At 40.4% G+C, this 27,573-nt stretch overlaps 1 protein-coding gene across 3 annotated transcripts in view; it reads left to right on the plus strand.

Annotated features, from left to right (window-relative positions):
- Positions 1–27,573, plus strand: part of PHEX (phosphate regulating endopeptidase X-linked) — a 237,425-nt gene that overhangs the window by 64,296 nt on the left and 145,556 nt on the right. For all 3 annotated transcript variants that reach the window (XM_058714607.1, XM_058714609.1, XM_058714608.1), the window contains 2 exons: positions 4,998–5,091; positions 7,749–7,877. In XM_058714607.1, the coding sequence (XP_058570590.1) occupies positions 4,998–5,091; positions 7,749–7,877 (223 nt within the window). The remainder of the gene's footprint in view (positions 1–4,997; positions 5,092–7,748; positions 7,878–27,573) is intronic.

The raw sequence follows: 27,573 nt of genomic DNA on the forward strand, positions 1-27,573 counted from the left end.
AAGTCTTGTTCCCACTTTATAGATGAAGAAGCTGAGGGAAAGGGATTTCTTTTTTTTTTTTTTTAAATTTTTTTTCAACGTTTTTTATTTATTTTTGGGACAGAGAGAGACAGAGCATGAACGGGGAAGGGGCAGAGAGAGAGGGAGACACACAGAATTGGAAACAGGCTCCAGGCTCCGAGCCATCAGCCCAGAGCCTGACGCGGGGCTCAAACTCACAGACCGCGAGATCGTGACCTGGCTGAAGTCGGACGCTTAACCGACTGCGCCACCCAGGCGCCCCAAGGGAAAGGGATTTCTGCAGCACATACCTTGATGCAGAGTTAGAGCTGAGATTCTAAACTGGGCCACCCTCATTTCTACGTCCTGTCTCTTACATACATGTCCCTGTATGGAAAAGAGACCCTTTTCCGACATTTCACTGCTACTTTTGGAGACAGTTCCCCTGGCATTTCCTGGTTAAAGGCCATCCTGGGTTGGTATCAGCTGGTCATTGCTCGACTGCTGCTTCCCCTCTTACAGCATGCCCCCTGGCAGCCTCGTGGTATTAGGGTTTTCCTTCTGACCCAATGGCTGTGGGGGCAGTGGCACTCGCTCCCTGGCAAATGATGGTGCATGGTGCAAAACTAGAGCAATGGCATTTCCCAGAGGTGGTGCCAGAGGCTGCATTGGCCCTTGCAGTTCAGGGAGTCGGTGGCCAGGGCAGGGCCATTTGGAGGCACAAGATGGAAGCTGCCCGTAGTGAAAAGGAGTTGGCGGTCAAGGTGGAAAGGGGGAGAAGACGCTGTGATGTGCTAGGTCCCTCAAGTTATGCCGGTCTCTTCCTAGCTCACTGTTGAGTGATCTCATGTGAACAGTTTGAAATCAACTCTGGTGGGAATAATCACACCATGGAAATCGGCAAATTCTACAAAGCAAGTGTTTTTTTTTTTTCCCCCTCTTGGAAAGCCAGTTGTGAAACATTTACTGGTATGTCACTGGTTGAGAGGTGCTGCAGATGTCCCTCCCCTTCTGTCCTCCCATCAGATCTTCCCCGACTCCAGACTTGCGGCTACCTCAGACAATCAACCATCTAATTTGGTCTGAGGAGCAAAATGGAAGGAGGGGAGAGGCTGAGGAAAGATGGGTTTATAGAGATTTTTCTCGGGGTCTTCCTGGCAAGACCTGGTCTCCTAGAGATCATCTGCATCAGTGCTTTGTTTTGTTTTGTTTTGTTTTGTTTTTTTAAGCAGGCTGGCCTAAAGCAAACCCTTGGAGATTTTGCCAAGCCTCTGTGATCTTTCCTGTCTTCAGTATTAGTTTAATATAAAGCAAGCACGGTGTACAGTGAGATGATTTTTAATGAACATAGGGTCGTAGAGGCTGACCTGGAAAATGTGTTGTTAATGTGGACCTCTTACAGGGCTCAGCGCTGCTGAGGGTGATCTAGGGCCTTGTTGCTCAAAGTATGACCCATGGAGACCAATATGGGCCTGGATTTGAGAGTGTTAGAAATGCAGAAATCAGGCTCCACTCCAGACCTACTGCAATTTAGTAAGATCCCCAGGGGATTCATGTACACATGAAAGTTTAAGAAGCACTGATCTGGGATTTAGAAAGTCCTAGTTTAGCTGTGTTTGCAGAAAGATGAGGAGATAGAGTTTTCCTAGACCAGTGGTTCTCAAGCCTGACAAGTATCAGCACTCCCTGAAGGGCTTGTTAAAATAGACTGCTAGGTCCCATCCCATAGCTCTGATTGATTAGACCTGAAGTGAGGCCTAGGGATATTCTATCAAGTTCTCAGGTGATGCTGTAGCTGCTGGTCTGGGGGCACACTTTGGAACCACTGCCTTAAGTGTACCTTTGAGCAGCCTCTAGGATTTGGGAAGGTCTCTTTGGCTTTGAGAAGCTTTGAGAAGAACCTGTTTGGCTTACCTCAAGTAGTTTGACTTAGAGGACCTGAAGAGCAAATGTTAGTTCTGGATTTGCCACGTAATTGCTAGTCCCTTGAACTCTGTTTTCTTTGCTTGATAATGAGGATAATAACCATCCCCTAGCATTGTCATGAGGATCAAAAAAGGCACTTAATGCTCTCTTAAATGCAAGCAAATGTAATCTGTCACTAATTGACAAAGGACAGCAAAAGCTTCTTAAAAAATCTATTCCCAGTCAGAGGCTTTGGGAAGTTATTTCATGTTGCGCTCTCAATGGCGGGTTCTCTCCCGAGATGTTTTACTTTCCTCTGTTTTATTTATTGCCATTTGGGGAAATTACCATGCTGCTGCAAATGCTTTTTGAAAAAAAATATATTATGTATTATTTTGAAGGACTGTTGCTGAATCTGATTTTTGTTTTGTTTTTTGATATATGTGAGCATTAGGTGGCAGTGATTCAGTCATTATGGTCAGATCTGTTTCTGGCGTGGTAATATTAGCACTGGAAAGCTGCGCTTCTAGCACTCCATCGGTATATTTATAATGCACTGGAGCAGCTCATCAGCACCATTGTCTCGCTGTGCGAGCTTCCCTGCACTCCATCTTCCAGCTCACGGAGGTCTTGTTACACTGTCGTCTTAGTAATGCCTTGCCCATGAAGGCCTCACACGCTGTTCCTTTTTCGCACCCACAGATTTCTGCAAAGCATCTGGGGTCTTTTGACTGGCCAGGAAATCTTTGTTGAATTAGACGCATTAATTTATCACTGTGTAGCACGGGAAAAGCACACAGGCTTTCGAGGTAGACACACCTCTATATGGTCTGGCCTCCATTGCTTATTACACTGGTTCTCCACCTTGTTTGCACATTGGACTCAGCTGGGGGAAACTTAAAAACATGATTTATGGTGGATCCCGCCCTAGACAGAGGTCCTGACTTCATTGGTCTAAAGTGGCCTAGGCATTTATCTGGACTTTTTGAACCCCTCAAGTGTTCCTACCAAGTTGGAGATGCACTGACTATGTGGTCATGAGGAGTTACTTAATGGTTCTAGGCCTCAAGTTTCTTTATATGTAAGATAGGCTCAAGAACACCTCTCCTATAGTGGCAGTGCCCGTGCTTCTCAAACCCCAGCATACTTGCACCGCACTGCTTCTTCAGCAACCACCGTCAGGCCTATCTCAACAACCTCCCCACTGAATCTCACTCATCATTGTCCCTCGAGGGAGTACCTTCTGAACTCATGTAAGCATATCTGCTGGCCACAGACCTCCTTCTACTCTTCACCTGCGGATCCAGCACAGCTCTTGTGCCTAGGGGAAACGTGGAGACCTGGCGTTGGGGTCAGTCAGGCTCGCCTCCTTTGACACTCGAGACACTGGGCCCTGACTGCTGCCTGCCTTGTCTTCTCTGTGGCCAGACTTTGTGCCTGTCTCTGCGAGTGATGACCCTGCTCACCATTTTCTCCAATACACAAGCAATTCCTAATTATTTAGCCCATCCGGAGTTCATAATCCTGCCTCACAGTCCTATACCTTCTAGTGTTTAGGCACAGCTCCATCCCTGTTCCTCTCACAAAGCTGAATCTTTTTTAAATGTTTATTTATTTTGGGAGAGAGGGATAGAGCTCATATATTTGTTCAAAATGTTTTGAAATAGTCAAGACAGCCATATGAAGTGTGGCTTTATATCCACGTTATTGTTGTATTAGCCTAATCTATGTTGATAATGTGTCTTGAAGAATTAACTAATAGCATTTGAAGGATTAATTAATGACTTTTGAAAATATCTATTCATTTTATCTTTTGGAACTCCTATTTCTGTATTTGTTAAAAACATTCTTAATATGTTATTCCATTAGTATATCTCTATGTAAATTAAAATAACTATTTTTTAAATGTTTATTTTTGAGAGAGCGAGCAAGTGACCAGGGGAGGGGCAGAGAGAGAAGGGGACAGAGGATTTGAAGTGGGCTCCGTGCTGACAGTAGAGAGACCAATATGGGGCTCAAACTCATGAGCCATGAGATCATGACCTGAGTCGAACTCAGCCACTTAACCGACTGAGCCACCCGGGCACCCTTAAAATAACCATTTTTATAGTATTACAATAACTATGTACTAGGTATATATGGTGAAATATATTTAATTGCTGAGAATGCGTATCCACCGGGTTAGAGCGCCATGCAAATGAGAGTGTGGGTTGTTTTTAATGGGCCAGATATCATCATCGTGTCACGTGGGTCTTACATGGCTGTGTGACCCAAGAGCCATCCCAGGAATGTGTGTTATTAGTCACCATGGTAATGGCACAGCTAGGAGGGGATGGGTCATTAAAAATTCATCATCACTATTGAGTTAGAAATTAACTCAGATCACGCATCCTTCTGAGGTCAGGGCATCTTTTGCTTAGAGAAAAAGGCGACACTGAACAAAATGTAATGGATTTTTAGAAATATCTGTTACAGGCACTACATGAGTTGTTCATATGTTTGGAAGAGAATGACGACAAACAGTATGGAATTTACTCTTTATCCAGGGTTTTGTTATTTATTTTAACCTCACAGTAACCCTATAAGATAGGGATCATCCTCCTTGTATGACGAGAAAGGTTAAAATGATCAAGGTTAAGTGACAAGCTCAAGCTCATGTAAGTATGGAACCAGGGTGCAAGTCTAGATAAGTGGTTTTAGCCAATGTATTTCTGTTTGTTTCCAAAAGTAAGAATTCATCTGCATTTTGTCAAGTCACCTAATAATTCCGGGGTATGAACAGTTTCTAGACCTGAAGGACTAGGCAGCAGTGGATTCTGTGCCCTGAGAGGGAAAGCAAAATGTTCGCGCTGAGGCTTCGGGCTGAAATCTTCATTTCATCTCTCTGTATTAAGTGGTGAAAAGCTGGCCAATTTGGATTGAGCTTTTTGACATTGTATCATCTTATGTCATTTATCAAGTACAAGTTCTATAGTTTTGTATGAGCAAGAGGTCCCTCCATGGAGCTTTGCTAACAGTTTTCCCTAAGGTGTTCTACAGAGTATCCGATATCAGCCTAATTATAATAAATGTGCATTTCTCTCTGTTAACAGGACCATTGCCAACTATTTGGTGTGGAGGATGGTTTACTCCAGAATTCCAAACCTTAGCAGGCGCTTTCAGTATAGATGGCTTGAATTCTCGCGGGTAAGTTTGAAGAAGATTATCATTGGATAACTTATTCATGCCAGAACAGTCGTGTATTAACTAATCCAATAAAAATCATTTTTAGGGATGGGACAGAGAGAGTTTTGCACCCCAAGTTCTACTTTTTTCTCTTTTTGCTTTATTTCTTTTTATTAAGTTAAACCTTATGTACTTACTGTAAAGCACACTCAAGCTGTACTTTGACGAGGCCATGTAAAGATATTTGCGGCAATATTTGGGACAATCTTACTGTTTTGTTTATTTTTTTAATTTAAATCCAAGTTAGTTAACATATAATGTAATAGTAATTTCAGGAATAGAATTTAATGACTCATCATCACTTACATATAACACCCAGTGCTCATCTCAGCAAGTGCCCTCATTAATTGCCCATTTAGCCTATCCCTTCCCCCAACACCCTGCTAGCAACCCTCAGTTTGTTCTCTGTGTTTAAGAGTCTCTTAGAGACCATCGTATTGTTTCCGCTCCCTCTTATCAACTTATTCCCATTTTTCCCGATGTTTTTAACTGGGTCACTTTAATTACAATTTTAATATATCTTAGTGATCTGTTGATCTGTTTGTAACTATTTTTCATTTTCGTTATTCTGAATATTCAAAATATACATGATAAACATATTAGATGGTGAAGTTTCATCTTCAGGGATAGATTTTTGTCTTTAACTTTATCTTGACTTTCGTTCAGTCTTTGATTTTATCCTAATTCTGCTAGGCCAAAGAGACCTAAATTGCCTCAGAGACCTGGCTCAACTGCCTGAAACACTTTTCCTCTCTCCTCCTAACCTGGTTCTTTGATCTTTGCTTCTTTCCCTCTTCACTTGTTTTCCTCTTCACTTACATAGGTGTTACTTTGTTTTTGTTTCAGAAGCTTTTGTGTAATTTTCCAATTAATAGAGGACTAATGATTTTGTGGCTGTCTTTTTCTTTGCATTTTAGTTTGTGACTTATAAAAAGTATTTTAAATTTATTGTTCTCTCGATTAGAAGTGAATGACAAATTTTATAAGCAGTGATTTCATTTCACAGACGTTTTGGTTATTAGAAGTGAGTACAGGAATTTTTGGTGGGTCATTACTACTAAGCAATAACACAATTATTTTGGATACATTTTGGCCCTCAAAGTCACTAGATTATTGACCTTTGTACCGAACAGCATAAACCAACTATATTTTGAGGTCATATCAAGGGTTAAGCTACAAAAGAAGTAGATTTTATATTTATATATAAACGTGTGTGTGTGTGTGTGTGTGTGTGTGTGTGTGTGTGTTTAACTCCTGTGGATCAAATAGAAGATAGTACCCAGCTGCTTTGGAACTGTACTGTGAAAAGAATGAGAGAGAATGGTGTAAGAAATAGTGTGTGGGGGCATCTGGGTGGCTAAGTCGGTTAGGCGGCCGACTTCAGCTCAGGTCATGATCTCGCGGTCCGTGAGTTTGAGCCCCGCGTTGGGCTCTGTGCTGACAGCTCAGAGCCTGGAGCCTGTTTTAGATTCTGTGTCTTCCTCTCTCTCTGCCCCTCCCCCGTTCATGCTCTGTCTCTCTCTGTCTCAAAAATAAATAAGCATAAAAAAAAAAAAGAAGTAGTGTGTGAAAATCTGAGGTTAGGTATGATTAGGGATGTTTCTTCAGTGTAAAGTGCTAAATATGACCTTGAATTGCCAAAGATAGTTGTAGGATCTCTTTCTCTAGAGATTTTCAAAATAGATTCATTGCTTACCTGTGAGAGGAGCTGTGTTGCCAGAAGGCAGGGGAGGAGTAGATGAATTCTAGTGTTAACCCTGTCTGCTCTGCACTGGCAGTCTGGCTGGAACACTGTTTAGGAGGCTCCTTGCACTATATGCTAACTAACTTGGATGTAAATTTAAAAAATAATTTAAATAAAAATTAGAAAAAAAGAAGAGGCGCCTCCACCATGCTCAGCGCCTCCCCTCCTTGCTCCTTGCCTTCAGTTTGCATTTCCAGCACTGAACTTAGAACCTCCAAGGGCAATTTAAACAATATTTATTTCTTTACTTTCATCACCAAGAGTAAACCTTTGAACCTTCCAAGTTCTGCTTTGGAACCTCCTTATTTGTTTGTAAATGTTTTCTTGTAATGGCTTAATTGGGACAGATGGAAAAAGCATTTACATCTGTTTTTCACTTGGTTCTGGGTGTGTCCTTTGCTATGACACAATGTAAATATGCCTTTTATGTTGTTCACAGTGGGCCCTGTTCTCAATGGACTTGTAAGTGTACTGCCCAGAGCGGGGAAGCCCTCACTGGGCAGGAACTTTGATCACTGGTTGATATTAGACCTTTCCTAGCAGAACTTCAGTTATTAGTAGGTGTTAAAGACTATCTAGACACTTGGATGGAAAAGCTATACCGTTGTCCTAATCCTTCATTTAAGGGGAAAATTGAAAGGAAGGGATAAATATATTATTTTCTCCGTCAAAATATTTTCATTCACTTTTAAATATAACTAGAGACAAGCAGAATTTATTTCATGTCATTTCACCATTGGCCCTACCATCTGACGTACGTATGTGGGTTGGGGTGTGCATTGTGTTGTAGACTGTTTTCTTCATGTTGTTGGATTTTGTTCAGCAAAAGGTTTTATCCAAGCAAACCCCAATCTGGATCAATTATTTCCCACAGGTAATTCAGGGGACCACGACTTTGTTGCCTCAGTGGGACAAATGTGTAAACTTTATCGAAAGTGCCCTCCCTTATGTTGTTGGAAAAATGTTTGTGGATGTGCACTTCAAGGAAGATAAGAAGGAAATGGTAAGTGCTGCCCTCCCCCCCCAACTGGTAAAAACAGTGGCAGTCCACCAGATCTCATATGGATGTGGTCAGCAGGCTGGTGTCAGCCTTCTAGCTCTTGAAGTGATGGATCTAGAAAGATAATAATAGTTTGGCTTCAAAGAGGAATTCCTACAGTACAATATTAACTAAAAACTCAAACCTAGAATATAGCCGTGAAAATTAAGAAAATTTAGAAGTGAGAAAACAAGCATGAAATCATGTCACCTAGAATCTGAATTTCTCTTGGGGAAGTTAAATGTGTAAAATCAATGCTTAGGAACAGAGACAGCCTAGACAATTTTATGATTAGATACTAGACTAGTGTAATTACAAAAGGTAAAGGTTTCCTAATCAGGCTTCTTTGTTATAGAGATGAGGAAGCTGGAGACCCAGAGGTGAAGTGATTTGTAGTATATTTAACAACTATTAAATGGTTTAGAAATAGAAATAAAATGCAGGTTTTTTTTTTCTACTTATGCTGTTTTCTGGAAGCTTCACAACGTTGACATTTATTTCAGAGATGACACTCTGTGTCTATTTTTTCATTAACTTAAGAAGAAATCCATTTATTTCAGAAATTCCTAAGCATATACAAAAAAGGAATGAGGAGTGTAATGAGCTTTCCTGTACCTGTGATCTGTGGTGATTCGTAGTTGCTGTAATCGCATAATGGCCCAACCAGATCTTTCTGCTAATAAAACATGAGATTTAGTTTCATTCACCTACTCAACAGATACTTGTTGAATACCTGTTATATGCCAGGCACTATTCTAAGGGACTTGGGATACAGCAGAGAACAGATCAAAGATCCCTGACATCATTGAGTCTGATCAGTGGGGGGACAGACAAATGTGTTGGAAGATGGGTAAACCCTAGAAAAAAGAAAAAAGGAAATCGGAGTAGAGAGGAATTGGGAGAGCTGTACGGTGAGGGTGTATTGGGGGGGGTGGTTGTAGGATTAAATAGGGTGGTCACAAAAAGCCTCACTGTGAGGATGACATTTGGCAAAAATTTGTAGAATGTGAGACTTAGATATGGTATCTATCTGTTTTAGTGTGGTAGGTGGAAGGATTAGCTAAGGCAAAATTCCTATGGCTGGGAGGTGCCTAGGTGGCTCGGTCAGTTAAGAGTCCAACTTCAGCTCAGGTGATGATCTCATGGTTCATGGGTTTAAGCCCCACATCGGGCTCTGTGCTGATAGCTCAGAGCCTGGAGCCTACTTTTCAGATTCTGTGTCTCCCTCTCTGTCTTGTGTGCTCTCTCTCTCTCTCTCTCTCTCTTTCTCTCTCAAAAATAAATAAACATTAAAAAAATTAAACAAAAGTCCTATGGCTGGGTTGTGCCTGGAAGGCTCAAGGAATAGCAGGGAGAGCCAGGGGGCTGGAGCGGAGTGAGTGAGGGTAAGAAGTAGGTGCCACAGGTAGAGCAGTAGAAAGAGGATGGTAGCATTTTGTAAGGCCTGTGGACCACTGTGGACTTTAATCCTGAGTGCAGTGGGGAGCCAATGCAGGCATTTGAGCAGAGGCCTAATGTAACCTGACTTATGTTGACTCCTTCTGTGTTGAGAAGAGACTAGGGAGTCAAGGACAGAAGTCAGCAGACTAGCTAGAAGACTATTGGAGGGACCAGGTGAGAGATGATGGTAGCTTGAGCCAGGTGGTAGCAGTGGAAGTTGTGGAAAGAGATTAGATTCTGAATATATTCTGAAGTAGAACCAACATAATTTGCTGACAGATTCATTAAGGGATCCAAGAGTGAGAGCTTTGAGTCTGATTCAGTGGAAGCATGGAGTTGCTCTTAACCGAGAAGAAGAATGCTGTGGAAAACCAGGTTTGGGTTTGGGAGAGATCAGGGAGTTAGTTGTGACCATGTTGAACTTGAGGTGTTACCAGAATTCCAATTGGAGATGTCAAGGAAGCAGTAGGGTATGAGTCTTGACTTGAGGACAGAGGTTGGGATTTATAGTTGGAGGAGAGAGGAGAAGATATGAAATAGTTGTCCAGGGGAGCAGGAAAGTGAGTAAACTGAGGAAATATGGTTGCCCAGAGGCAGTAAGGGTCTAGATGCAGCTGGAGGTTATGAATTTAAAGAATCCTCACCTTCGCGGTGTGTTCTTCTTCATTTGTTTCAGCTGCACTGGAGGAGAGGGTATATTTTGAACTAGAAATTTAGATTTAGCCACGGTGGTTTTTTTGGGTGTGTGTGTGTGTGCATTTTCTTTGTGATGCATTATGGCTTACAAATGTCATGAAGCAAAATACCAAGGCACAATTAACTGGTGTAGGGGAGGAGAAAGAATTTTCCTCCACCCCTCTAGATTCTTGAGACCCCACTGTGATAAAAGATTAACAAGAGAAAAACAAACAAGTTTAATAATGTGCATATCTCTTAATTACAAGGAAGAGACCCAGGAAAACTGAGGAACTCCTAGAAATAGCCCAAGCCATGGCTTTAATTACCATCCCCAGCTAAGGAAAAAGATGAGAAGATGTGGGGACAGGGGTGGGCAGGCTGGTTTGGGTAGGTTACCTGGAAAAGCACAGTAAACACAGAGAAGGTTATTCTGCAGATTTAAGTCCATGCTTTCTCCATTGATCAAAGTTTCTAGAGATAGAGTCATCCATCCTCTTGCTGGTACAGGGAGGAAGATGCCCTTACATTGGAGATTTCCCTCATAAATGTTAATTTCTCTCACAAAAGAATAACTTCGACTCTGTTTTGAGAGATTCCCGTGTCTGCACCTTCTCAAAAATAATCAGACCAAAAAAAAAAAAAAAAGTATGCCAAAGAGGTGTATTTTTGGGTGGTGTATTTTGCTCTCCTTCACTAATAACAATCTGTTATAGTCATTCAGATACGAATACATGAGCAACTTGGATGCAGGTGGTCCACAAACACTGATTTTAAAGGCAAACGCATAAAGCCGGTTGTCATGACAATTCAAATGGTTGGTATTATGTGCTGCTATATAGTACCAACTGTATGGTATTATGTGTTGATACGGTTGGGGAGGAAGAATTTCCTCTGCCCTTCAAGGTCCTTTTAGGTGGACCAAGAATCAAATTGACATGAGACAGATTAACAGGAGAAATCCACGTTTAGTTTTATATGAGAATCCACACAGACATGACATTTTAAAGACCAGCAAGATGAGGCTTCTAGGACCTCCTGAGCTCAGGAGAGGGACATGTTTGGAAAACAAAGGTGGCCCTGCTGTATGAATAGATTACTCAGGTACTGAGGAGTCTCTGTTACTGTTTTCCAGGTACAGGCTCCCCTTTCCAATGTAAATGTGGGCAGCTGAGGGGTAAGGTAAAGAGCTTTTCTGAATCTGCTAGGTTTTGATTGCTTTTGACTAAAAATAATCTTGCCAAAGTGGCCCATCTTCGGGCTGTTTGCCCTTGGCCCGTACGATACATAACTATGTATTTCCTGAAGTTTGCCTTGGAATACCATAAATCTAAGTATATTTACCAGGATTATGGCTGTTTTTTGTGATACTTTGGAGGAATTTTCTGCCAAGTTTGAGACTATATTTGAACCTGCAAGTTTCCTTGCAAATAATTCCACTGGAGAATTAATGTCTTATTTCAAAATACTCAATATTCCCATTGTGTGTTTTCTTTCACTCCTTGCTTAGAGTAAATGGATTGAGAATTTATCAGATATTCACAGAGGTAACATTATAAGCTCTGGGAAGGATATAAAAACAAGGCATAACGAAGGGTTTTTTTGTTTTTGTGTATTTTTTTTTTGGCAGTAGAAGTGTTTTAAGTAATATGAAAGGTATGTGGATTAATTTGTTTTTCTCAGTTTTGGTATGACACTCCCCTTTTCATGTGTCAGGGTGCAATATTCTAAAATAAAGTGGATTTTGGCCCTTTTCCCCCTTATTTTGATATACACGGGGACATGGAAGTGGTGGGATAGTAACGCAGATACTCATCTATTTTACATAAATTGTTTGCCTCCCTTAAGCTGAGCGATTTGCCTCAGGGACTACTTAAGTTGGAAACTTATAAGAGAAATACCTGGCTTTTTATAGCGTTGTTACAGGGCTCTCATCCAAGAACCACCTGGAACCACTGATTTACTTGAAAAACATTCTGTGTTATTAACTACAGCCCAAAAAGAAAAAAAAAAAAAAACAACCCAGAAAGATCCCCAGTGGGACAAATTCCAGAGACTCTAACTCAGAAGGAAGGCTGCCATTGTTTGATTTACAAAAAAAGATCGCTAAGCATATGAATACATTCAGAAAGTTACATTTCAGGTACTTGTCAGACTATAATGTGTACACCAATCAAATGAGGATCTTGTAAAAATGCAAAATCTCATGGCATTTTACCAAGGATCTTTTTACCTTAGGTCTGGGTTAGGACCTAAGAACTTGCATAACAAGCTCCCAAGTCGTGCTGATGTTGCTGGTCCAGGGACCACACTTGGAGTAGCAAGACCTTTGTATCATTTATTTTCTTAGGTAGTTACCACCAGACTCCCGTTTCTGGTGATTAATGTGAGCAGTGTCGGCTGGTGACTCAGACTGCAGTACTTTGTTTACCTAAGCCTGTTGAATTAATGCAAGTAACTGCTGCAGTTTTTCAAATCATTGAAAATTTCCTTGTTTACATTGTTTGAAATGGACTTTGTCAAACCCTGTGTGGGGGCCTCCAGGCTTCTTGTTTGTTTGTTTGTTTTTTTCCCCCTTTAACTGATTAGTTTTCCTTTGAAAACTGGTACCTAGGTTCCTCCAAGGGACTTGCTGCTTCTCAATATCTGTTCCTATAGCCTCTTAATGGTGGGATTGGCCCAATGACCTGAGCAGTACACTTTGAGGTTTTCTTTGTAGAGGAGAAAGCCCGTCCCCCCACCGCCAACCAAGGTTCTCTTCACTGGGGAAAACACACAATTCCAAGTTTCTATTTATTTTCCATTTCCCATAAGCAAGTGTGCGTGTTCACACAGGCACACACATACACATTCAGACTAATTCATTCACACATAACTATGGGAGTTTCACCATTTTAATTAGAAATGGGAAGAATAGCATGTACAAAAAGGAGAATTGTTCAGTGCAAAAGTACCCAAAGAGGCCATTTGGAAGAATCTCGTGCCTTTCAGAGAGTGGGATGGGGCCTTAACTCATGTGGGACTAGCTGTGGGACAGGCCAGTTGAGTAAGAATAGGAAGTTGCAGAACTCTTTGGACAGTGGTTGTCTTTGTTACCTAAAGTGGCACCAGCCAAAAGAACTTGAATATGAGCCACATATGTGATTTTACATTTTCTAGCAGCCTCATTAAAAAAGTAAAAGGAAACAAGTGGAATTAGTTATAATAATATATTTTGTTCAACCAAGTATATCCACAATGTTATCATTTCAACAGGTAATAAGTATAAATGTTATATATTTTTAAATGTCTATTTATTTTTGAGTGAGAGACAGAGACAGAGCGGGAGTGGATGAGGGGCAGAGAGAGGGAGACAGAATCTGAAGCAGACTCCAGGCTCTGAGCTATCAGCACAGAGCCCACCGCGGGGCTCGAGCTCATGAACTGTGAGATCATGACCTGAGCCAGTCAGACGCTTAACCGACTGAGCCACCCAGGCACCCCTAAAAGTGTTTGAAATCTCACGTGTATTTTATACTTACGGCAAATCTCACTTCAGACTAGCCACATTTCAAGTGTTCATTGGCCACTTGTGGCTACCATGTTGGACATGTAGTTACCATATTGGACAGTGCCTATTTAAAGAATTGAAGAGGGATCCCTTGAGTTCCATGTGATGGGGCTTAGTCCTTGGGTGAGAGTGTGCTTAGAGCCAGGTTTGGGAGGGCGGGGTCATTGGTCCCTGACCAACTGGGTTTCATGCAGGCCTCTAATATCAGAGGGGATGGACTCAAGCAATACCAGGATTCATGGCTTGGGAACCAGGGTTTCGAGTTGGAGTCAAGCTGCTATTTGATGAGGATGTTTCAGGTTCCCTGGTATACGATCTTAGAGGAGGAGATAAATTCCAGATGCTGCTCTGAGGTTAGCACCTGGGAATCTTGGTTCTCACTGGCACATAGACTGGGTGGAGTGGAGTCTATAAGTTAAAGGCATTCAGTGCCTTGAAGTTGTAAAGGACTTGGTCAGGCTGAAAGCCAGGGGTTCCAAGCTTAAACATAGGCAGTGAGTAACATTAAATAACATATAGGAGTAAAGCTGGCTAGGTGTCAGCAAAAGCCAGGGTAAGTCTAATGATAAGTAGTAATTGCCTCTGGACCTTGGTGTCGGGGCACAGTAGTGGTGAATAGGAAAGAATGTGCTATCCAGGATTCAGCTCAGGCTATTTTCATGAAAGATGTCTGCCTTGCTAGGTTTCTGGTTTGTGTGTGTGGCTTTTTTTTTTTTTAACTTTGTTTTTGTTTTTTGAGAGAAGTCAGAGATAGGGATTCTTTTAAGTGTTTATTTTATTTTGAGAGAGAGAGAGAGAGAGATTGTGTGAGTAGGGGTGGGGCAGAGAGAGAATCCCAAGCATGCTCTGCGCTGTCAGTGCATAGCCTGATAAGGGTCTCGATCTCATGAACTGTGAGATCATGACCTGAGCTGAAATCAAGAGACATATGCTTAACCCCCTGAGTCACCCAGGTGCCCAGAAAAAGAGATTCTTATGTGAAATCTCCCACATTTAAAATCTTTGTCAGTACTTTGGAGGCAAAATGAAATATGTCCTGGAGATATCATTTTGTGCCTTTTATGTTTGCATTCTCTCTCCTCAGTCTGCAGAACCAAATATCAGGACCTTGTCTATTACCGACCTTGTTTTTTTAATCTTATTTGGAAGACCATGTTTAATTAAAAATACTGCATGTTAACTAAACATTTAACAGGTTGCTTTTATGGAAAGTTATACACAGGATATGAAGTGGGACTCCTCAAAGAATCCATGATGTATTGTCACTATAAATAGAGTGTGTTACCTCTCTCTCTGCCCCTCCCCTGCTTATGCTCTCTTTCTCTCTCTCTCTGTCTCTCTCAAAAATAAATAGAAACATTAAAAAAAATAAATGACAGGAGATTAAGGGTGTGTGTGTATGTGTGTGTGTGTGTGTGTGTGTGTGTGAAGTATGTCTAAAGTATCACTTGATATTTTGCTTTTCCACTTCATTTCCTTATTATTTTTATTATTATTACTATTATTTTTAAAATAATCTCTACTCCCAAAGTAGGGCTCAAACTCATGACCCTGAGATCAAGAGTCACAATCTTTATTGACTGAGCCAGCCACATGCCCCTTCCTTTTTTATTATTGATGATGATTCAGATCTGAAGTATATCAGTAAAGGCCCCAGGTGGATATCCCCATCCATGGAGGGTAGGTATAGATTCCAACGATAGCCAGGAAGAGAAGGAATGGTCACCATGGGCCTATTGTGATTGCACTGGTAAGGGTTTTTATGCTTTAAGAAACTGGCAATAATAATAAAGTAGCTAACTTTTATTGAGGTTTAACTGGATATCTTGTACTCTTCTAAGTGCTTTTAATGCATAAACTCATTTAATCCACATAATGGTCCCATAACCGCTATTACTGCCCCCCATTTTCCAAATGAGGAAACTGAGGCTCAAAGAGTTTAACCTTAGTGTCATACAGCTAACAAATGTTTTAGGTGGGGTTCATGCCTAGACAGTGTAGCTTTAAACTAGTGCTTTATTCCCCTGCTTCTCTCTGAAAAATCACTTGAATCTGCACCAATTTTATGTCTTGTCTAGAATGAGGAAACCAGTCATAATGAGGAGACTTCTAAGTGGCTTGTTTAATAATTAATACACCCTTATCAGGAAATTACTTATTATGATATTAAGGTCTTATAAAAATAAAAGGCACCTGTTTATTTCTTAGTGTTTTAGAGATAGGAAACAATTGAAATAGATTTGCTCCTATTATTTCAATATTTTTTTAAATTTAAACAAATTTTTTTATATTTATTCATTTTTGAGAGACAGAGATATAAAGCAAGCAGGGGAGAGGGAGAGAGAGAGAGAGAACACAGAATCTGAAGCAGGCTCCAGGTTCTGAGCTGTCAACACAGAGCATGATGTGGGACTTGAACCCACAAACCATGAGATCATGACCTGAGCTGAAGTCGGACACTTAACAAACTGAACCACACAGGTGCCCCTCCCAATATTTCAATATTTTAAAGACAAATATAGTGAAAGCTTAATTTAAGTCCAACCAGTTGACATTGCGTTTTTATGTTCACACAGTTTTCAGAAGAGGGAAACAATAAGAAACAGGCTAATTCAGATGCTATCAGAGATTTCATCTCAGAGCAACTTTTCTAGGTATATCTTTGGCCCAGTCTATACATTGAGCTCAATTTCCAGTATTTTCTTTTTTTAATGTTTTTTTTTTTTAAATTTATTTTTGAGACAGCATGAACGGGGGAGGGTCAGAGAGAGAGGGAGACACAGAATCTGAAACAGGGTCCAGGCTCTGACCTGTCAGCACAGAGCTCGACATGGGGCTCGAACTCACGGACCGCGAAATCATGACCTGAGCTGAAGTTGGACATTTAATGGACTGAGCCACCCAGGCGCCCCTCCAGTATTTTCTATGTATATCATTCTGAGGAGTGATCCCTGATGTCTGGAATGGTGACCCAAGGCTCTGTAAGATTTCTCATCAAAAAAGGCTTTTAAAAAATGTTCATAATTCTTTAGTTACCAAGACAGAAATGTGAACATGTACATCAAAGAACAATTTTCTATTAAGTGTTAATGAAAAAAAATATTTCAGCTTTAACTGTATTTTCTAGAAAATTCGGTGAAGTTGGTTTCCCATTTGAACATTTTGGCTGTGTTGTTCTTCTGTGTTAAACCATATCATTTTGGGGCACCTGGGTGACTCAGTGGGTTGAGCATCTGACTTCAGCTCAGATCATGATTTTACAGTTCATCAGTTCAAGCCCCACATCGGGCTCTCTGCTGTCAGCACAGAGCCTGCTTTGGATCCTCTGTCCCTCCTCTCCTGCTTGTGCTCTCTCAAAAATAAATAAATATTAAAAAAATAAAAAATAAACCATATCATTTTATTCATTATAGACACTGTGTCCCCAAAGTCTACTTTCTTTATTCATGTATCTCACTTCTACCAATAGGCATGTTTTTTTTTTTGCTAGTATCACATGTTTTATATGTTTTTGTTTTGTTGTATGTTTATTATTTTTGAGAGAGAGAAAGTGAGGGAGGGGCAGAGAAAGTGGGGGACAGAGGATCCAAAGCAGGCTCTGTGATGACAGCAGAGAGCCTGATGTGGGGTTTGAACTCATGAACTGTGAAATCATGATGTGAGCCACCCAGGCACCCCTGTATTTTTGTTACAGAGTGAACACTGTTAAAGAAAAAAAAATATTCTGATACTTGTTAAAATGGTAAGGAAGATTTTATTCAGTACTATTGTAAAAAATGCTAAAACTATCACAGAGGTGGGAGAGATTAGGTTCAACTCTGAATAGAGCAAAGACCCATGGGTATTTACATCCAACAAACTGAACCAGGGAGTCAGTGAATGGAAAATTACTAAGATGAAACATCAGAAGTACGGGGACTTTTGCTGAAGGCAGACCAGTGTGATCAGATGTCAAGGGTAGAGGATGGGGAATTTGATCAGAAATGGAGGGGGCTCTGATATCAAGGGTGGGGGATTCTCTCTAAATTGACCAGGATTCTTGCTGAAACTGGGCTGTGCAGGCTTGGCAAGGACAGGATGGGGCCAAGGTCAAGACCTAGTCAAGAAGAGGGCTTAGAGGAACCTGTCTAAAGTTTGGTCAGGAAAAGAGCCTTGGTCAATTCTCAAATCAAAGCTAAAGTCACTAGTCTCTTCTTATACCCTAAAACATTCTGTATGCAGAAGGTTATTCTAGTTAAAGAGGAACAAATCTTTTATTATACTTCAGATTTAGACCTTATTAAGTGAAGAATTAAGACTTTACTTACTGTGTAAAACAATTCACTAATTTCTCCTGTGCTCTAGTAGCTTATTTTTTTTTCCCTTTCTAGTAAAGACAGCGTTCATGTCCCCAAATAATGCCATAGATGACCTACAGTATCTTCCAATTTTCTGGGCTGCTCTGTATGACCAATTCCAGTAGTAATTCTTATCCCCCAAACAGGTTTCTCCTCCCATCCCATCCTATGGCAGCTGGCGCCAAAGACTTAAGTACCCACATGGGTCCAATTGCCGTGGTAGAGTTTGAACTTGCAACTTATACACTAGGAGTTCACCTCATTAGTGAGCCAAGATAATTGAATTGATGTACTGCCATTAATACTGATGTTCTCCAATTCCCCTGCTCACCATTTCTCTCAGTGGTTGAGTAAATGCGATGTAACTCTAATGTTGGTGGCAGAAGTCACATGAAAGTCAGTGTCCTGCATTATAGTGATGCCCGTATCCTGAGGGGTTCTTCCTTCCTTGTGGTTACTGCTACTGGGCAGCCATTGTATAGATCAAGTTCCCTTCCGTACAAGTCATGTAAAGCAAGGCTATTCTCTCTGGCTACCATATCCCTGTCTCTTTTTGTCCGGTCAGCGGTATCAGCTATAACGTCAAGATCAGTTTCTTTGGTTCTTTGCCGAAGACCTGTCTGAATTAAGGCAACCCAAAATGATAGGAGTTTTAAAAGCCCTTTTAATAAAGTTACAAAATATTGACCTTCTATAGAAGTTACATTTTCTGCCCATTTTCTGCAAAGTGGCATTAACATCTCATAGGCCAGCTGTACTTCTATCCATTTGGGAAAGTTAGTTCATTAATGTCTCTGTGCCTCCATCTTCCTGTTTATAAATGGTACACCAGTTTCTGCTGCTATAGTAATGCTGTGTAATGATCAATCACAAAACCTCAGTGGCCTTCACCAGTGGGCAGTTATTGCTGATACATCTGGAGTCAGTTGGTGGTCCCCTGGGCAGCTCTGGTTACTTTGGCTGGGCTTCTCAAATGTCTGCGGTTTGGCTGGTCTAGGCTGGCTTTGGCAGAGCCGATCAAGATGGTTCGGCTCTGCTCCAGCTGTTGGACTTCCTTCAGCTGGCTAGCCTGGGCGTGTTCTCACAACAGTGGCAGAAGTGCAAGTGAGCAAGCAGAGACACATGAGGCCTCCTGAGGCCCAGGCTCAGAACTGGCATGAGGTCAGGTCTGCATTCTGTTGGCCACAGCACACCACGGGGCTGGTCTGGATTGACAGAGTGGGGACATCAGGCCTGCACTTGTAGTGAGAGGAAGTGCAGAGTCATACAGCAAAGGGCGTGGACAGAGGAAGGGGTGTAGAATTAAAGCCATCATTACAGTGCATCACAGATAGGGATACAAATAGTACTTCAGGTCTGTGGTGAGGACCGAGTGAGGTAGTCCACATAGAAGGCTTAGCACAATGCCTGGTGCATAGCAAGTGCCCAGTGAATGTTAGCTACTGTTGTTACCGTGTGTCAAGCTTGAGGTTAATCCTAATGAAGGAGTTCATGCCATCAAAGTCCTGGCCTGGACTGTGGCAGCTCTCCACTAAAATCTCCTCTTTTTCATTTCTCTTTGAGAGAGTGGGAATGAGGGAGGTACCCGGGGTTATTGCTACTCCTGGTCCTGCATACATGCCCACTATAGTAGCTTTCAGTTGGGATAAAGATCCCTTTCATACTCGTACCTACCTGGCCACATTCTAGAACCTGCTCTATAATTTAATGCTAAATCTGGCTCATAGGAGAGTCTCATGAAGCTACTCAAGGAGCCAAATATAATTCCTAGAACAGATCCAGGTTTCACAACTCTCTGTGGGCTAAATCTTGTTACAACAAAGGTCATCATCAGACCCCTATCCTGACAGCTCTTTTTTAAGCAACCTTTGGCAAAATGACATCCAGCAAAACAAGTAATTTAGATAGCTGATAGGGAATTCTTTTGAAGTAAGTGTGCCTTACTTCAAAGTTGCCTCTTACTACAAAGTTGCCTCTGTCTTTGAGTGTGTTGCCACGATCACGACACATTTGGCCCACCTTTTTTGTTGGTCCTGGGTAACGTTGGACACTATTGCCTTGGCCACACATTTTCGGCCACAGTCTTGTCAGGCAGATCTGATCAGACCTTTGGACTGAGAAGACCCTGTGCTAAAAATTCATTCACTGAAAAAAAACATTTACGCTCTCCAACAGAGCTGAATTTTGGGGGTGACCAGGCAGTTACTTGCCGGGGGGAAGTTTACCCACAGCCAAAGGCTAAACCATTATGAGACTGATTGGCTTCTAAATATTATTCTGGTCTCTGCTTCATTCCCTCTTAGAGCAGGAAAGGAGGAAACAGGAAAAGACAAGTTAGAAAATTTGAACAGACTAACTGTTCATATCTAGTAAATAAGATCTTACTCCTTATTACCTCCACCCCAGTCTCAAGGTTTTTGATAAAAGCTCATGCTGCACTCTTGCACCACCGACCAACATGCTTTATAGCATGTCTGTGGCCCAAATAACATGATATTCTTTTTTTCTTTTGGCAACATATTTAATAGCTACACAAGTTTGTTAATCCCAACGAACTGGTGTGATTTATTTTATTAGCTTGCTCGGCAGCCAGAAACCTCAGCATTTTCTAACTATCCTTAGTTTTTCTGGCTTGACCACTTCTCTCAACTCAGTATGGGTCCCTTCTTATTTTCATGCCATTATTATATTTTTATCAGGAGCCAATTCAAACTCATTTTAATACCCAGTTACAGTATAAATAATCAATGAATATTAATACATGTTAGTACATTGATTTATATAATGTGTCTATTTTTAGTAAAGTGACAATTACCAGAAAGAAAAGGTTTAGAAGCTTCCCTCACACTGCAACCTATTTCTTCAGGGTTAACCACATAAGTTTTTGATAATGGTTTCCATTTTTCACAGTCAATCATCAACTGTTAACAACTTAAGGAAACTTGTCCCACTCTGTACCAGTAGGGACACTGGAGACTTTTGAATCTATCTTGTTAAGATACTACTTAAAATTTCTAAATATATTAAAGCAGAAAGCCTATTTGCCTTTGTGCTTTATGGATTTTCTTAAAATTACATTGTTTTAAGGCCAATGCACACAATCAACCTTGAAGATTTTTTTCTTTTTCTTCCTTTCTTTACCTTTCTTCTACCAGATATACAATATATATATTTTAAACCACTGTTAGCCATCTGTCCTGTACCATGTTGGTATCATCCCTCTCAGAATGAATCCAGCTAACTTACCAAGTCATTTGATTTCCTTTAGCCTGTTTTTGGAATAACTGCTACAATAACTGTCCTTCATCAGCATATATGAAAGAAATACAGCTGATTCCATTTCAGATTCAATTTCATTTCTTTGCTAGACACCACCAGAGGGCTAGAAAAGCATAGATAAACATGGATTTATTGAGCATCTGCTGTATGTTTTAGGAGATACGAAGTCCTATGTGAAAGATCATACCACATGAGCTATGAAATCATAAAACCAACAATATAAAATTTGCAGAACACGTTTCAGTTGTCAGGGAGCAAGAATTTCCTCTGCCCTTCAAGGTCCTTTCAGCCAGAATAAGGAATCAAGTTGACATGAGACAGAGTAATAATAATAAACCAAATTTAATTTCATAAGTATGGGGAATCTACACAGCCATGAAATTCCCAAGACTGTCAAGCAACATAAGGCTTTTATGAGCTCAGGAGTGGGTTAAGGGTCTGAGGATACAAAGGGGAGAAAGACCATTTGCAGGAAAGTGAGAGATGTTTGGAAAACAAAGCTTGCCCTATTATGTGGATACGTTTCTTACATGAAGGGGAATGTAAGAATACATTCTCTGTGAATAGCTGTCTTCTTGGTGCAAGCAGGCAGTTGAGGGGGAGATCAAGAACTTTTCCTGAATCTGCTGGGTTTTGATTGCTTTTGACTCAATGTTCCTGCCAAAGTGAGCCATCTTGGAGTGTACTGCCCTTGACCCCTACAGTTTCCTCCTCTGAAACTTCCTTTAAGTTTCACACATTAAAAGTTGAGTTGGTAGGTTCTTCCATCGTGTTGCACCAGTCTCTTAGTTCTGACAGTAGGTCAGTTAAGTTAAACTCATTTTAGGAGGTGGTGACACAGGTGTGTTTTCAGAGTTAGGCCCATGGTTCAGGCAATCATGTATTAAATAAGAGACATTTGTATGGAAACAAAAGAAAGACCATGGTTAATGATTGGGTCAAATTATAAACCACGTTGAGTCTCAGGATTTCTAGATGTCAAGATTAAGCATCTTTAGATAGAATGAGAACAGGCAGTGGTAGTCTGATTTTCCTAGTTTGTAGTTTGAATGTTTCATGTGATCTTTTTGAAAGGCCCGCATAGCAACAGGTGTGAAGTTAGCCTATATGTAAGCTATTTTGGAGATTTCTCTGAAGTTTACATCAAGCTGTTCATGTTTAGTTTTCAGGGTTTTAGAATAAAGGGTAGTTTTAGTTCTCAGATGAATCCAACTCAGAAAGATTGGAGAAAAATTGAAAACATTAATTTGGAGAGTTGTAGCCAGGCATTGGAGGAAACTAGAAGGAATCTTGATCTAGTTGAGTTTATAACGAACAGTATTAGACTTTAATATTTATTCAAATGTCTTAGTGAAACATATTTTGTCTATAATCATCTTCATTTTTTTAACCAAAGATAGCCTACTTAATACTCATTTGTTTGTGAAAAGCTTAGTTTCAAAAAACCTTGGCCTGATCATTTACTTAAGCAGAGCAAGAATAACAGTTGACCATAAGACTTCTTAATTTTAATTTTTTTATTAGTCTTTTTTTTCTTCTGAATTTTACTGGGATATAAAGGATTGGTTGGGTTAGGAAATGTCACCCTGGATTATGTTTCCACCATGGAAATGTGCATTCTGATATTCCTGGGATAGCTTCTGGAATTTCTTGGAGCAGCTGCTGTTACTACCAGCAGCCTCATTGGGTCCGCTGCTGGGCAGCTCCTCCTTGGAAGAAAATTTCCGCTTTTTCTTGGGGACACTTCTGCTTCCTGCCTCTGCAGGAACCTCTCTAACTGGTTGCTCTGTGGGGAATGGTTTCTTCCTCTTTGGAAGACTTCCACTGCCAGCCTTCTCTTTGAAGTCACCACTAACCAGCTCCTCCTTGGAAAAAGAATTCTTGTTCTTGGGTTTAGAGAAAGAAACAGAGACAGATGGGTTTTCCCTTCCACTGTCGTGAGGAACTTACTGGGGCTTTTGCTTTTTCCTTCTTTTGGGCCTTTCACTTGTCTCCTCACACTCATCAGGGGAGGTCTACTGCTGTATTCCAAAGACAGGAGGCCGCTTGCAGCTAGCAGTTTCCTTTCTTCTTCAAACCTTTTTTCTTCTGTTTGTACAGCTTCCTAGAAATCTCAGCAAGCACTTTTTCTGCCTGAACTTTTGCCTCCTTCCTGGCATCTGGATTGTTTTGTGCAGTCTCCCTAGTTTCATAGAAGGACAGCTGCTCCTTGACTTGATCTAGAAGCTTCTCCCCAAACATACTTGTGGGCACCTTAGAGAAGCAATCAGTTCTCGAGGCAATACTGTATTTGTTTGCCAGGTGTCAGAAGATGCAGCCTTTGTTCTTGACAGCTGCTCAGCCAATGAAGGTGGAGGAGAAAATGAGTCCATATTTTGGGATGTTACCTATTGTCTTCATGGCTCTGGAAATCTGGTCCATTTGCTTGGCCCCGGGAATTAGTCAGACACCAGGGATGGCCAAGGCTTTTTTTCTTTTTTCTTTATTTAATCTGCTTTGTTGGAACTTTTTGTAAGGAATCTCTAGATTGAACTTTGAACAGACTTTTGAGCCCAGAAGCCAAGCCAAATATTTGCCATCAGACTTCTCCTGCAGTTCGGATGGATTTGAGTTAATTCTGTTCTCTTCTCCAGGTCCCTCACATATCTTCAGGTTTTTGTTCCTGCCAGAAAGTTATCTTCTTTATTCACCGAGTAAGCAAGGTATCAGGCTAACATTTCCAAGGGGCTTTACTGGTTCCACAAAGTCAACCTTAGTTCCTTAAAGCTGTCTGGTCATATCTGAGTCTTACGCATGTCTCTCTCAAATATGATGTTCCAGTCAAAGCCTTGGTAATATAACCAGTGTTTTCAATTGTGTCATGTCAAAAGGTGAACAGATTCTTATTGAACTTGTGCAAAAAATATGTTGCCATGAAAATATAGGAATACTCACTGAGTTTCTGAATCTGGAAGGATCAGGTAGGGAGAAAAAAAATAAACGTTTCAATTGTTCACTAAGGTGTATTTCATCAAACTGCTGTAAGTCAGTTAGCTTAAGAGAAAAGTTTCCTTAAATCTGGAAAAGTAAAGCATTATTTTAAAAGTCAACAATGTTTTAAACAGAGTCATAAAAATTACAGTTGTCTTCAGTTCATTCAGTCTCATATTATTAATTCCTGTTCTGCTTAAATCCAGTTTGTCCATTAGTTCTGGAAATTTTTATGTAGTTGAGTTTTATGATCTTAAGGTCATCAGAAACTTGTCCTCAGAGTTCTTTTCATGAGTCTCAGTGAAGATGAAGCACATTTGCAGTAGCCTCAGAATAGAACAGTAACTGTAAATGACAAGGTCTGATTAAAGTTCATTACAGTGCAGTTGACAGGGAAATTTGGTTATTTCTGTGACACACAACACTTTAAGATAATAACATATCAGGACATTGGATTTCTAGGAGTCTCAAAATTTTTAGAACACTTATTTTATTTATTTATTTTGTTAAAAGTTTTTTTTTTTCCCCTTATCTTGGGAGAGAGAAAGAGAGTGCTGAAGGGCCAGAGGGAGAGAGGGGGAGACAGAGGATCCGAAGCAGGCTCCATGCTGTCAGCGTGGAGCCCAGTGTGGGACTCAAACTCACAAACTGTGAGATCATGACCTGAGGTGAAATGAAGAGTCAGACGCTTAATTGCCTGAGCCACCCAGGTGCCACGAGCACTTATTTTAATAACATATTTACACAAATATAACCTAAGAGGGTTTAGTACTACTTGTTTGACAATGCTTCCCATGTAATTTAACATACCAAATAAGCTTAATTAGTTTAATGTCTCACAAAATCTTTGAAACGTCCTCTGGGCCCTTTGTAACACCTCATATTGCAGCCAGAAGACTTTATTTTAGAATTTGGTTTTGGAAAGCATGTCAAAGATACTAAAATATATGTACATTTAATTAAATAGGATCACAAATTATTATGAAACAATATATAATTACCCATTTAACCAAAGTGACAATAAAAAGATTAGAAAGGCAAATGCAGAATGTTACATAGTTGTGAGCAAAATTTAGCTCTTTAAATATTAAGACTCAATTTTCTGAAGTAATTGAAGACTTGATAAACATAAGTAATTATTTTGACAAAACACAGAATCCTAGTTCTCTAGGCAAAAAACTTTAAAGGTAAAGAAAATGTTTTGTTTATAGTTTCTTCTTAGGAGTGGACCAGTAGCTCAAGAAATTTTTGTCCTTTTAACAAAGAGAAGACAAAATATTAATTTTGCACCAGTTTATTTTTGATATTAAAACCCCTTTACTTACTTAAATTTATACTAATCTTAGCCAATACTAGCCACACATAAAATTTCTTTACAAATATTTTTTTCCATAAACCTTTTACAATTTTCTTCTATACATACAGATTTTGTCCTATTTTTCCTCTGTAAGTAACTAGACTCTCTTTAGTACAAAATTATTTTCTTTCCCTCAACAAAAAAGTATTTCTTTTTTATTTATTTATTTATTTATTATTTTTTGGAATTTTTTTTTCAATATATGAAATTTATTGTCAAATTGGTTTCCATACAACATCCAGTGCTCATCCCAAAAGGTGCCCTCCTCAATACCCATCATCCACCCTCCCCTCCCTCCCATCCCCCATCAACCCTCAGTTTGTTCTCAGTTTTTAACAGTCTCCTATACTTTGGCTCTCTCCCACTCTAACCTCTTTTTTTTTTTTTTTCCTTCCCCTCCCCCATGGGTTTCTGTTAAGTTTCTCAGGATCCACATAAGAGTGAAACCATATGGTATCTGTCTTTCTCTGTATGGCTTATTTCACTTAGCATCACACTCTCCAGTTCCATCCACATTGCTACAAAAGGCCATATTTCATTCTTTCTCATTGCCACGTAGTATTCCATTGTGTATATAAACCACAATTTCTTTATCCATTCATCAGTTGATGGACATTTAGGCTCTTTCCATAATTTGGCTATTGTTGAGAGTGCTGCTATAAACATTGGGGTACAAGTGCCCCTATGCATCAGCACTCCTGTATCCCTTGGGTAAATTCCTAGCAGTGCTATTGCTGGGTCATAGGGTAGGTCTATTTTTAATTTTCTGAGGAACCTCCACACTGCTTTCCAGAGCGGCTGCAACCAATTTGCATTCCCACCAACAGTGCAAGAGGGTTCCCGTTTCTCCACATCTTCTCCAGCATCTATAGTCTCCTGATTTGTTCATTTTGGCCACTCTGACTGGCATGAGGTGATATCTGAGTGTGGTTTTGATTTGTATTTCCCTGATAAGGAGCGACATTGAGCATCTTTTCATGTGCCTGTTGGCCCTCCGGATGTCTTCTTTAGAGAAGTGTCTATTCATGTTTTCTGCCCATTTTTTCACTGGGTTATTTGTTTTTCGGGTGTGGAGTTTGGTGAGCTCTTTCTAGATTTTGGATAGTAGCCCTTTGTCTGATATGTCATTTACAAATATCTTCTCCCATTCCGTTGGTTGCCTTTTAGTTTTGTTGGTTGTTTCCTTTGCTGTGCAGAAGCTTTTTATCTTCATAAGGTCCCAGTAATTCATTTTTGCTTTTAATTCCCTTGCCTTTGGGGATGTGTCAAGTAAGAGATTGCTACGGCTGAGGTCAGAGAGGTCTTTTCCTTCTTTCTCCTGTAGGGTTTTGATGGTTTCCTGTCTCACATTCAGGTCCTTTATCCATTTTGAGTTTATTTTTGTGAATGGTGTGAGAAAGTGGTCTAGTTTCAACCTTCTGCATGTTACTGTCCAGTTTTCCCAGCACCATTTGTTAAAGAGACTGTCTTTTTTCCATTGGATGTTCTTTCCTGCTTTGTCAAAGATGAGTTGGCCATACGTTTGTGGGTCTAGTTCTGGGGTTTCTATTCTATTCCATTGGTCTATGTGTCTGTTTTTGTGCCAATACCATGCTGTCTTGATGATGACAGCTTTGTAGTAGAGGCTAAAGTCTGGGATTGTGATGCCTCCTGCTTTGGTCTTCTTCTTCAAAATTACTTTGGCTATTCGGGGCCTTTTGTGGTTCCATATGAATTTTAGGATTGCTTGTTCTAGTTTTGAGAAGAATGCTGGTGCAATTTTGATTGGGATTGTATTGAATGTGTAGATAGCTTTGGGTAGTATTGACATTTTGACAATATTTATTCTTCCAATCCATGAGCAGGGAATGTCTTTCCATTTCTTTATATCTTCTTCAATTACCTGCATAAGCTTTCTATAGTTTTCAGCATACAGATCTTTTACATCTTTGGTCAGATTTATTCCTAGGTATTTTATGCTTCTTGGTGCAATTGTGAATGGGATCAGTTTCTTTATTTGTCTTTCTGTTGCTTCATTGTTAGTGTATAAGAATGCAACTGATTTCTGTACAT

Source organism: Neofelis nebulosa, chromosome X (genome assembly GCF_028018385.1).
Source record: "Neofelis nebulosa isolate mNeoNeb1 chromosome X, mNeoNeb1.pri, whole genome shotgun sequence".
Classification (NCBI taxonomy): domain Eukaryota; kingdom Metazoa; phylum Chordata; class Mammalia; order Carnivora; family Felidae; genus Neofelis; species Neofelis nebulosa.